Source organism: Hyposmocoma kahamanoa, unplaced genomic scaffold, assembly GCF_003589595.1.
Source record: "Hyposmocoma kahamanoa isolate Upper Pololo Valley unplaced genomic scaffold, ASM358959v1 220, whole genome shotgun sequence".
Lineage (NCBI taxonomy): Eukaryota > Metazoa > Arthropoda > Insecta > Lepidoptera > Cosmopterigidae > Hyposmocoma > Hyposmocoma kahamanoa.
The window spans coordinates 547042-561046 of record NW_020653740.1 but is presented as its reverse complement, the minus strand read 5'-3'; the positions used below and the strand labels follow the sequence as shown (position 1 = coordinate 561046).

At 36.2% G+C, this 14005-nt stretch overlaps 1 protein-coding gene across 2 annotated transcripts in view; it reads right to left on the bottom strand.

Moving 5' to 3' along the window:
* LOC113227900 (BAI1-associated protein 3) overlaps positions 1-14005 on the bottom strand; it is a 118286-nt gene that overhangs the window by 50611 nt on the left and 53670 nt on the right. For both annotated transcript variants that reach the window (XM_026460988.1, XM_026460989.1), the window contains one exon: positions 2694-2886. In XM_026460988.1, the coding sequence (XP_026316773.1) occupies positions 2694-2886 (193 nt within the window). The remainder of the gene's footprint in view (positions 1-2693; positions 2887-14005) is intronic.

Sequence of the window (14005 nt, the reverse complement as noted above, 5' to 3'; positions counted from 1 at the left end):
ATACACACATCAAAAAAAGTTTGCGATCAATAGCATAAGCTCCTATAATTCTTTAAATTTAACTTTATCAAGAAAAAATCTATGTTGTATGCTTTCTTTAAATAGGAATACCCTGTTTGAAATTAAAATATAAAACTATTTTTTATTATTTATTTTAAAAAATTGAGTCATTAATCATAATGTAATAGTGATAGAAATTTCATAGAAAGAAAAAGACTGTTTAATTAAACTTAAGCAACAATTTATTATTAAAAGGTGTGAATTCAATATAAAATAACTCCTCCCCTGGCTCGAATACATGCAAAGATCCTCCTGGGCATGCTGAGGATCATGTTATCCAGCATTTCCTGGGGTAACCTATCCCATTCTTCAATAGCGGCTTCCCTGAGCTCTGGAACTGTCTGGGGACGTGGCTCACGGTTCCATACTGCTCGTTTAAGAGCATCCCACGCGTTCTCTATTGGGTTTAAGTCGGGCGAGCCGGCAGGCCAGTCTAATCGTGTGATATCGTATTCTTGAAGAGCAGCATTGACTCGTTGAGCTCGATGTGCGGGCGCATTATCATCGACCAGTACAAATTGGTGCCCATGGTTTACTCGGAATGGTCTGACGATATCATCAATAGCAACTGCTTTGTACATGTCTCCTGTCATGAAGCCCCGATACGGGATCAAAGGCGTTCTAGCTCCAATCATAATGCCACCCCAAAAGGACACCGATTTTCCGCCTTGCTGAACTGTTCCAGTGGCAGTTCTTTGTCTTTCACGATCGCCTGGTCTTCTCCAGACACGGACACGTCGGTTATCTGGATGAGTGCTGATTCGGGATTCGTCAACGAAGAGACAGTTTTGCCAAATGTTTTCGTCCTTACCTTCTTCATTTTGCCGAAGTCTAGCCCACTGCAATCTTCGTTGTTGACGTTGCCGGGAATTGAGCGGAGCTCACCAAGACCTCCGTGCTCGTAATCCAGTCTGGTGCAAGCAATTGCGAACGGTCTGCGTGCTAACTTCAAGCCCAGAGGCGGCCCTGACTTCTGCTTTTATTTTAGTGGCGTTGATTGTTGGATCACGGGCTGCCAGCAATCTAATATAGCGCTTTTGGGCAGCTGTCAAAACAGTTGGGCGACCGCTGCGGGATCGGTCAGCTAAATTCCCCATTCCGTGATACCTCTGCAACGTAGCCACGACACAGGATTGGGATATAGCAAGTCTGCGTGCTATTACTCTCGTGGTGTATCCTTCTTCCCTCAAAGTTACTATTCTAGGTCGTAAAACCTCTGATAATCCTCTTGGCATTTTTTCAATCACAACTTTCCGCGAAAAATATCTTGAATCGCTTATAATTGACTAAATCAGATTTATGAATGAGCGTAAGCTAGGACTGAAAGCCTTTTTATATGAAAAAACAATTGAACGGGGTCATTGTTTTATGTTCTAATTTATTTTTAAATAAAGAATCTAAAAAGAAGAAAAAATCATAATATAATCTACAGTAACAAAAAAGATTTCAGTTTTTCGAAGTGATCGCAAACTTTTTTTGATGTGTGTAGTTATGACCGAGAAGGTAAACTTTAGTATTACGTAACATCATTCAAAAGAGGTGTGAAATATAGGCTAGTTTCAGCACAAATTTTGCAAATAGGTATGACCAATATAAAATTTTGGTTTTTCTCTATAAAAATGTGTTTATATCAATGTATACTAACTTAATATTGTTCCATGTGCTTTTGTTTTATACATTGTGAAATGAGTGTAAATGTTTTTATTTACTTGTATTTGTGCTGAATAAACGTTTCATATATCTATTTAAATATGTGTTATTAAGAAAAGTTATGTCTAATTCGGTAATTAATTATTATCCGTCTAATTAACTTATCTTTAACATTATCGACATTAACGATATTTTAAAGCGATAATTGCTTATTCGTTATTACGCATTTATGTATTATACGCCCGTTCGTGAATAATTTTGATTAAAAATTAATACTTTAATAGCTCCTTATACACGTCATTGACGGCATCGTATATTTTGAAATAACAACATTCAATATTCGAAGTTGATAATGACTGTCACATAATGTCACAAAAGATAATCCTATTAGAGGCGAGCTTTTAGCAAAAATGTTGACGACAAAAAGTAATATATACAAGGTAAAAAAGAGCTAGCATAAGAAAACGAGTACTGAATGAATAGCTTGTATTCAGGGCGTAGTCCGTAACGAGAAGGATCTGACGTGAAGATATGTGCGCCCAGCGGAAGGACGACTTTGCATGTCCAACAGACGTTAAGATTATGTACGAGCTCGTAAAGATGTCTATTCAATTTGCCCGCTCGCTTGTAACAAAGAACCTGAATTACGGGATTATGTTTGGTCTTAATTTTATATTATACATACATATGTACCTTCATTCCCTATATTTAATTGAAGTATACTACGCGCTCGTAACCTTCTGCAACAACTATACGCCATAGCAATTTGCTGCAAGGTAAGGACTGGATATTTTTGTTTTGTCCTAAGTTGTTGTTGAGTATAACTAAGCAGAATTCACTTTTTTCTCAGTGTATAAATCGGCAATTACTGTTTTATATTTTGCTTATTACGTTTCTTAAATACAAACAGACTTGGGATTTATTATGGTAATTTTATTAAAAACACGTCTTTAACCAGAAAACAAAATGTAAAAAAATTTCACCTCCGTGTACAAATGCTCGTGTTCCTTATGTGAGAGTTGCGCAGACACACTTGGAAGGCCAAGATCGTGTGGTGCTGGTGGCGGACGCTCGGAGCGAGCCTCAGCCAGTCTCAGTGCTGACAGACGTCGATTCTCGTGACGCCACGACAAAGCTGTGAAGTTCTCAAAATAGGACCCGTCCGTATCTTGCACCCTGTCAACAAGAGGGAATATTAGCCCCTGAGTTTTTTTTATAGCACTAAAGTAATTTTGTATTCGAGCAAAACATCAGTTCGAATTTCCATAATGTCGAAGTCTATCCGGAAAAAGAAATATCAAAGGAAAATTGACCTGAATATTCCAACTTTGGGTAAAGTTAGCAAAAAATATTGCGGCGATTGCTTCGACTAAGCCCTCCCCTCAAGTTATTGGAAAAATATACGTTTAAAGTCAAAGCACACCAATTGGTATACCTACGCATGAGACAGAGTTCCTTTGGAAGTTACTAAACTTTATGAATTCCATAAAAGATAAGGCGCCACTCACATATTCTGCGAAGCTAAGAAAGACCATATGAAAAGCAATAAGATAGGATGATTTGCATGCCTGTTACAAGTCAGATTTACTATGACATATAATTATAGCATCCTTATATTGAAACAAAAATATTCAATTATTGTCCACAGAGCGTCCTTCCCAATGGAGAAACCGGGCTTAGATGTAAAGTATAATAAATGCTAACAAAGTTGTTTGTTACGCAATTCGATCGTCGTAATATGGGAATGGGAAGGAAGCGTGCGCAAATTATCGGGGTAACCCACACCTAACATAATATGTGAATGCCCTTGGAAATTTGAGAAGTGTAATTTCGTCATCTCTCATCTGACAATGAACTGATGTAATTCTCGTTTATCATGATTTAAAGTGACATTAATTTACTTAAAATATATATATATACGTAAGACCTTCAATGTGTGATAACTTCTCTGGTAAATTTCACAAGACCCTAAACGTGTGCAAGATGTTATGTAAGTATTTCAAATGTACTTTTGAATTATGAAAGGTAGTATTTATCGTTAGAATATTGTAATATGAGCCTGCAGGAATTATCTTCCCGAAGCTAACTAAACTAAGCTCCTTAATTAACATTACACGCTATTTTATTAACAGCATTAATCAATAAAAAGGGTTACAAAAGTACCAATAAGGCGATATCGGTACTACATTGTTCTATACACCAAAGATTATTAGAGTATCTGTCGGGAAACTCCACATAGAGTAGTTAGATTACAGACATAGATAGATTATAATTAGATTTCTTTATTTTTATAATGTCAATTAACGCGACGATCAAGTCGTGGGGCTTGTGATAAGCCTATCCATTACAGTTGCAGTGCCATTCAAAGCTTTCAATCGCAGATCTGAGAGGCCCTGGCGCTGCGACACTCACTCTGAGATATAAAGTTGACAAGTCTCATGTACCTGTAGCCACCAATACCCTTGCCCTTCAAAAATGGAACGTTCTCATTACTGCTTGGCGGCAGAAATAGGTAAGGTGGCAATACTTTTCTAGACGAAATCTTTCACAAGGAGTTCTACTACGACCTAAATCTTTACAAACATTTTGGGGTGTAGATATATATACGCACGCCCAAACATATTAGTAATAGTTTTTAGTCATATGAGACTTTTATTGCTTACATGTTAGCTCTTTCAACCCGGACACGTGGCGCAGTTTCCTATTCGGAAAACAACATTTCACTCTTTTGAATGGCCAAAGGCAATTCGGAATGTAGTGTCCCGCGAACACTGTAACCCTTTTCGGACATTGAGTAGGCCCGTCACGTACGTCCGTACGCAGTTAACGGTTGGTTTGTTTCACGTTTCCGAAATAAATACCATCGCGACCCATGCCGGAGGAAGCGTAAGTGGCAGCAATGCGATATACTGACTATTAAAGACCATATTGCCTGTACCCTAAGTACTTTCAGGGTTGTTTATTTATCTCTAAGTAAAATCCATTGCTGTCCCCAGTATTCACTGACGTAAACAACGCGTATTAAAACGTTTGTATGACGTTGAGTTAAATTTATTGTCTATCGAAGAATGATTCACTGCGTGTGACAAGGGCATAAAACGTTAATAGAACTGCCGAAAAATCCTGACGGGTGTGGTGTAGTTGATATAAAAACTGTAATATTTTCCCTATTTTTTCTAATATGTAGCAGTCATCAGACATAATAATGTCAAATCCTCTTCCGACATTTAGACATATCATGGTGCAAGCAAAGAAATAGTAGTATAGGACAGCATAAAGACGCACGTGTCAAATATGTATAAATAAATTTTCCGATTACAATGTATCAGTCATTTATCAGAGCTCCTTGTGAAAGAGTTCGTCCGGAGAAATACTGCCACCTTACTTATTTCTGACGTCAAGCAGTAGTGTGAGCATTAAGTACTGCGTTCGGGTTTTGAAGGGTAAGAATGCTGGTGAAATTACAGGCAAATGTCAACTAATGTCTCACGGTGTCTAGCGCAGTGGCAGTGCCTCTCAGATCTTTGTGATTTAAAACTCGGAATGGTACTGCAACTGCTATGGATAGGCGTGTCGCTTACCACTTCACTTACTTATTTAAAAAAAACACATTAATTATAACACGACTACGGTCACTTACGCCATGGTATGTACATTTTAAAAGTTCGTACAAACTCTTTCTTCTAACAACTCACCTGTTCATTATACGCAACAGTTAACTATGTAAAATAATGTAAATAAATGTATGGGTTGCTTGTCAGAAGTACATACTCAGATAGCAAAAGTTCCCCGAACAACAAGAAAGCTGACAGCTAGTTTGAATTCTTAATACAAATTAGTATTTTTAATTCTTAACTGAATTCGTTGAAGTTCTATAGAGAGTATTGAATAACAAAAGAACTCTGACCCAGGAGATTGGCTTGCTAGATAATGGTGAAGGATATTAATTTTCGAGCAATTTTCCGTAACAGGAATCCATAGGAAAAGTGGTAAATAGACAAGTGAACTGCCTCTGCACGACGGTGAGTGCGACGCGATACTGACAATGACATGCCGAAATAAAAACTTTCTGACTCAATTATTATCACCAAAATGACAAATAATGTGACATACATCAGATAGACTTCGAGTGCGGGCTATTCAAAGTACTCGGTGACGTTATCCAACACCGCAGCGACAACCCTGACGACACGTTTGAAATCATTCATTCAGTTTACTAGTTATTAGTAAATTTGACTTATATATTTTACCTCTATGTTATCACTCGCCTTTCGTGGTAATACTAAGTTACCGGGTTTAATAGAATTATGTTAATTTAGCACCAAAATATGTCATCAAGGGATTTGGAATTACACATTCATAAATACCCATTTGTTATTGCGTGAAATACGCTGGGGCAATTTAGACGTATCTGTAAATTTACCAACCAGTGCTGGCAGTAGTCGTGATAAACGACCACAATGACACTTTATTCGAGATTCCCAACTAGTTCCTCATTCCAATTATTCATATCGCGTCCGCGTTTTTTCAGTTTTCAATTTTAACATATTGCAACACAACTAAAGTTTTTCATATGTAAATCACACACGATGCATGCAACTTTTGTATACTTACACGTTTTCTGTGTTGATGACTATTTCATTATCTAGCATTTTTAATAACAAATGTTTGTCATGCAGTTTCGATTGAGTTGAACCGAAAACCAAGACTTTGTAAAGGACTTACAAGTCCCTCATACTTCGCAATGATTCGAAATAACTTCGATCACTTTTATCCTATGTATCCTGTGAAATTAGTAAAGATATATGTATACAAGAATAGGCTACACACACATGGACCCCAACAAGATTTGTACAAATAATAATTTGCAAAAAAATGTCGACTGCCCACGTTTTCATATTGAGCCAAAATTATTTTCTTTATTAATTCTTTTTCAAGAATTATGTGATCAAAATCGAAATGCATTGACCTTTGTTCCTTGTTAAGTCATATTCCAAAGCAGACGGAGAAAATTAGTCATTTCTTTTTAAGATATTGAAAGTTCAATAATTTACTGTATATTAAATTAATATACAGAGATTTTAGAGTGAATAACTCTATCTATGAATTAATTAGGAGTATAAACACTACAAATTAATAGATCTGCAATTGTCTCCAACCACTTGTCGTTCAACATACACACATAGAGATATGATTGTGTTTAGTTTTGACTTCAAATCATAGGTCGTACAAATATACGACCACAAAAGTATATTAATATATGTAACGAAAAAAGATATAAGTATCATTTATAATGTTATAATGTCCAGTAAATTGTAGACGTTTTGATTACATAAAAAAGCTCTTTACAAAATATGTTTTGGTCCTAAAATGCGCATTCATCGCAGACAATGTTGACAAATTATTTAAGCTTTGCTTTATACAAAGTTCTTTTGCTATAAAAACTGGTCGAAGTCCAGCCTGTATAGTGGGTCAATTTCTTTTTGCCAAGAAACCAACAAGCCAACAGGATTCAAAGTTGAATCCAAATTTTTAATACCTACATAATACATTCCTTTCGAAATCTTGTAAAAACAGTTGCAATAATTTTAAATTTTTCAACTTAGTATATCTTTTTCTATTCCGCTCTCTTGACATTGTAGAAGAAGATAAAGAAGAAGATAAATAAACTAAAACTAAAACTGAATAAAGATTGTGAGAGAACTGGTTATCACAATTACCTTTTTACTCTCCCTCTGAAAGTGTAACTTGTTAACAACGTCATAAAAAATTTTTCAAATCACAAATAGACCAAACCGATAACGAAAATAGATTGAATACACTGATATGATAATTGTGGAGATTATTTACATGATACACGTTATACATAGTGAGGATAAAATAAAACGACATTAAACTTGTACAGTTCCTAGAAATCACTTTTCATATGAAATGGACTATAACAATACCTGTTATTTATTATGTGATCCGATACAATTGAAAGAAGCAGTACGTATGTCGAACTAGCCTAACAAAAGCGGCTGCAACCAACGTAACGCCCACTCGGACCACACGCCCACCTCATCAAGGATTTCGATTAAAAAATATACCGTTACTCTTTTCACTCTTTTTTGTTGGAAGGTTAAATGACTAAGGCTGTATAACTTCTTTAATCTTTATGCACGTCATGCCCTGTGAAATTTTATCTGGACATATTTAACATCACAACAATTTAACCGGGCGTAATTCGAGCAGGCCCGAGCAGTATTTGAATTGTTGTAAGTGAAATAAGTTTTTGAATTAGGAATTTGTGTTTTTTATTTGTATTTTAATTACTACCTAAAACGTATTTTGTAATTGCTAGTTATGTATTTTATAATTGATATTTGTATTTCAAATAATAGTTATAAAATACTGAAACACAAATATTTTTCGGTGTTTTGTTTTTAATGTTACAGAAATGTATATTTATTGCTCAACGTCAATCAAACAGTTACTCAAAATGAACTTTTACCTAAACAATACAAGATTCACAAATCATGAAGATAGAAGATAATTCTTCAGTACTTAACAACCCCTAATCGGTGAAGTTTTAGTCGGAAGCATTCCGTTAATCGTCATCCATATTTCGTTCGTAGTGTTCGCGTTGGCGACAGGAGCGCAAACACACACACACACTCAACATAGCCCCGCACTAGGGAAACCCTGTGTCGCGGGTGCCATGGACACACACATAGACAACCACAAATTACACCCAAACTCACGAGAGACATAAATGTAAGCTATACAAATATTTCTCCCGGCCCGGGAACCGAACCTGGGACCTCCGCGTGGCAGTCCCGCATGGTAACCATTCGGCCACAGAGGCAGTTAGTGAGCAATCTCATTAATCCTTATAATAAAGTTATGCGGAGTTTTTCGACGGTTAGTACATCCGTAGCTATGTATTTACTCGTATTATTGTGTTTGTAAGTAGGTCATCGGGCGACTTGTTGCACGTCCTTGCACATACCCTACGCTACGGTCTTCAGTATCTATAACTCCTACTTCCCATCCCCCACACCTTATCCCGAGTTTTTACCCCATCGTAACACGATTCGTATTGTGTCCCCGTCATCAATTTAATTAAATTCTCATTTTGACAAACCTATACCCCTATCATACCTATTAATTTTATTGTGACGACATTTGGGAATCAACATAAACCTTAATTTATCGTCGACTATAATCAGTTTCCAATGAATTCAGAATTCATCTAAAGGATCGAGGTTGCGTTAGAACATGTAGGAGTAGAACTGTGGCCTAGTTAGGGGACTATGGGGTTGTTATAAAGGTAACAAGGACTTCCGATACGAAATTCAATCATGTGCAGCAACGGGTGAGCAACTTCAATAAATAGGTAAACTGTAGTAATAGGATACAAATTGAATTTACCTTGTATCGTATATGGAGTCGTCGCAACCCCTAATTACTCCTATTAGGGATATGAAGCAATTACGCGAACTGTCCCGTGAAGGAGACCGGTAAACGCTTCGGTGATCCGGACATGTCACTTTGAGCTTAATGAAGAGCCGCAAATAGCAACCTATATAAACTTTGAAAAATTCTCCAGAAGGAATTGATCAAATTAAATCAAACACAAATCACACAAATCTACATAAATGTTTAAATAAGGTTAACAGCATCAAATTATCAACTGCTGAGCAGAATATACAATTGTATCGAAGAAAAGTATACATTGTATTAGCAGTAGTGCTACTTGAGAGTTCATCCAGAGAAGCATTGTCACCTTATTTATTTCTGCCGCCAAGCAGTAATATGAGCATAACTGTTCCAGTTTGAAGGGTAATGTTCGTGAAATTACAGGCATATGGGACTTGTGAACTTACGTCTCAGGGTGACAGGCAGTGCCGCTCAGATCTTTGTGATTTAAAGCTCTGAAAGGCACTGTTATGGACAGGTGAGTCGCTTACCACCAGGCGCATGACTTGTTCGTCCCGTCACTTGTTGTCATAAAAAAATACTTTATATGTATTTATAATACATAAACTGCTGAAACCTTTCAAACTTCAGTCATTATTAAATAAACTATCCCGTCTCTTAGTATCACAAAAAAAAGGTGATATAAAAATATCACTAAATTAAAAGTACTACTTCATGATCTATTACTTAAGATTATGTTTTTTTAATTATTTTCAAGACGATAAGGGAATTGCGATGTTAATTATACTTGAGCACGTCAATAGTAACCAATATACATGATACCGCTCGGATAAATAGAAACCATCGTAAAACTTAGACAAAAACGACAAAAAATTTCCGCATAATGAGTGAACGTGTTCCAGAAACTTCCAGAACTAACTAGGTTGTTGTAAGTTCACTGTAAATCCATTACTTTCTGAGTTTTACTACATAATAGAATAAGAGATACGATGTAACACAGAAAATGTGTGAATTGTGACATAACTTTTTCGTAGATAGATACATTTATTATCGTAATTTTCAATTTTTGTCATTGTGCTCTTTGTAAAGATTTGACAACCTCGGTGACCCAACCGTTTTGCACCGTGGACGTTGGACGAAGAGGTCCTGGGTTTGATTCCCAGTAGGATCAATTTGGGCAATGTACTTTTCTAAATTGGTTCTGGTCTGGGTATTCTGGGTAGTCCCCCAGAGAGAATTCCCTAGTTTGAGACCAGGTGTGGTTGTCTGGCACAATATATATATATTTATTTATTTAGTTGTTTATTTTATCTATTTTGTCGCCGTGTTTCGTCAATCCATATTATTGACATTTAACAACATGTCAGTCACGCATTAAACATATTCCTAAAATCATTGATAGAATCATAGAAGACGCTATCATATTATAGTGCTCATAAACATGCCACAAAAATAAATATTCCTAAACTTAAAATATATAAATATTACATTCTTGCCACAAGTTTGAATCAATTAATTTTATTCAACAACTTCATCTAGGGGAAAAATTCAGTTATATCAAACTGGCGGAATAAATAAAAAGGTAATCGACGGTGAGGGGTTTAATCAAATATTCTATTTGGCCAAATGGGACACCAGCTGATTAATAGAGTCATCTCACGACGGGAGACCGCGTATTCTGTCTCCCGCTTTGTTTATCGGCACCCATTACTGAAATTAAACACTGTGGATTAAGTGACTTGTCTCCGTACCTGGAGAGATTTGGCACCGCGGACTAAATTAGATGTATTGTATGTACCAAACAGTGTCACACGGTCGACGATTACTATATTAAGTGAAACTACATTCCAGTAATCCCACGACACGTTGGCTTACGTTACCGCTAAGTAGCAACTAAACAGTTTAATCAGCAATGAGAGCCCTCCTCAGATGATAGCGTCACTCGTGTAGAGATAATTATGCTTCACCGAACTGACAGACGTGACACGGATCTGGGCTTAACCCTTGGCTTACACTGTAGTGTACACCAGCTGTAAAATTAATTAGTAGGTAAGCGAATGTATAACGTTTGTGGATAGTTTCAATGTGGTTTTTATACGCCCGCGGCGTTGGCTGTGTTTGAAAACCCCGCAACTCCGTTTCTGAACGAGATCTCTTTTACTCCTTAAGTATTATATGGGGCAATTAAAGCTTAGAACATAATTTATACTATTGGATTATAAATAATAATGGTATCTGGGATAAATTAGTGTCACCTATACCATTACAGGTATAAATGGGAGAGGTTAGTACCACTTATACAATTAATGGTATAATTCAATGGTATAACTGGTCTGAATGCGAAAAAAGTCTTGTCAATCTTTTACCATTTGCATTATAGAATATTATTTTTATTTATACTAAGTTTTAACTTTGTAAGTTAGTGGAATAACGTATTTCAAACAACCATTTTCATTCTTTTTCACCTCTTAGGGATTACGCCTGCACTGAATAAAAGTAACATAATATACCTCAAGTTTTTGTGTTTCTAGGACTTATACTTTTTGCTGTTCGCTGTCTATCACCTACTCTATTATTTAAATAGAAAACAAAATGGCCCTGCCAAACCCTAAAGAACTTCACAGCACCCATCCTGAATTTTATTTGGAGATGTTCGACGCCTTCATCCGTTTTCACGAAGTGTGACACGACCTGATGTCGCTGATTTGCAATTCATAGCAAAGGAATGAGCTAATATCCTTAGGGTGCTCGTGGTATACTCAATAAGTTATTTGTCTTGATGGGCTTTATCGTGACTACAACATATGCTAATGGCGCACTATTATAAACATCCGCAACCTACACTAACCCAATGTGATAGATATAATAAACGGATAAACGCCTATTACGAGACTATTACGTAATATAAACTTAAAGTTAATATCACAATGACAGTTACTACGATTTAAACTCAACGCAAACGTGAATGGAAAAGCAATTTCCTGTTATTTGAAAATAAACTGTGGATGAAAGCTATTGTTTGTTGACCAATGATCTTGCATACCTATTGTAATAATAACGTAACGATAATAATAATAAATCTTTTAGGCCTTGGGAGAGGCGAGAGTCTAAAACAGATATAATAATAATAATAACGCACACACTCACCGCACTAAGGAAACCCCGTATCGCGGGTTCCATGGACACACACATAGACAACCACAAATTACACCCAACGTCACGAGAGAAATAAGTGTAGGCGATACGGCCCGGGAATCGAACAGCATGCATGCATGATGACCACGGAGGCAGTTAATTTGTTATTGTTTACACTATGAAGTTATTTAGACATTTTTTGAATTTTTCTACTGTATTCGTCTCACCGAAGTAAAAACTGAATCTTTTTATATTATACATAGTGTCAAATTCTATAAAACAATCATAACATGTCCGAACTGTTGTATATCTCTCACGTGCCCCTTTACAGGTATCTCAACCCTGCATTGAAATCGACTATCTCACTATGATCTCACTGGGGTCGGTATTTCTATTTGTTCAGTCACGTGCATTGTACACACATATACATATCGCCGCCGCATCACGCCATATTTAAACAATGCAAACATGTTAAATATGGACTCGCGAAGACATCTAAATCTCGCGTGTATGCTGTTTAGCGTGATAAAGTCCCAAAAACCAGAGTACTTGTATGGAAATTCTCCACATTTCACGACAAATTTTCTATTAGAACCGTGAGACCTCTGTTGGCGGGACAAATTCATCGCACTGTGGCCTTTACTGGAAGCTTCCGCTATCTAGCAACGAAGTGTTGGAATAATATTCCATCCCCGCTTAGATTCCTTAAAAGTAAGTTTACGTTTAAAAAACATTTGAGGGAATTTATTTTTGATAGACAAAAACTGGGTATTCCTAAACGCTTTACATAGCGGAGGCTTCTAGAATGAAGTCCCCTTGCTTCATGGACATTTATTATCATTCTATGTTACAATGGCTTTCATTGATATTAAGTACTGATTATTATTATTATTTTATTCTAATTATACCAATTATGAATTTGTATTACTATTTTTGAAATTTTTTATTTTTTATTTTTTCAGTTACTAATTTTTTTTTAAATATTTTATAATATACATAATTTTCACGTGATACTAACATATGCACGCTACATTCACCTCACAATGTTTTTGTTTTTGACGCACCGCAACGCGCTACCCTCGAAGGTGATGGCTGAAAATCAGTGCCTTGCTCTTGAGCAAATTTTGCACTGACCCACGACCTATTTGGCTTGCTTTAGCACACACAAGCTGTTGATAATTAGGTTAGTATTATGTTTTTATGCTTTTTTTTTCGTTTTAATTTTGATTTCTGTGTGTCTCTTTTAATCAATGTACTCTATTATATTGTTTTGTGTGTGATGCAAGACAATAAACGTTTTATCTATATATCTATCCTTAGAATAATAACGCATAGAAACCTAGCCCGCACACGCTAAGTGAGGCAAGTTAGAGGGTTCCAAACGCGTCCCAGGAGCGCGCGGGCTGTTAGTGCTCAAGGTCATATTGCACCGCGAACAGCTCCAAAATTTTTTGCTAAAAATGACGAAATGTGCGGTAAATGGGTGTAAAAATACAACAGACAAACAAAATAGACACTAACATCGCATTCCACAAGTAAGTAATGCGTTTCAACTCATATTTATATGTAAATATTCACTAAAACAGAAAAATAATTTCGCGGCAACAAGATACGAAAGTGTTGCAAAGTAACGAATTTTTTTTCTCCCCATTTTGCTATTCTGTATCAAAATAATTATATTACGTAAATTTTAGTGGTGCCTGTAATTTCGATTTATTTGCGCATTTTGAACTAATAT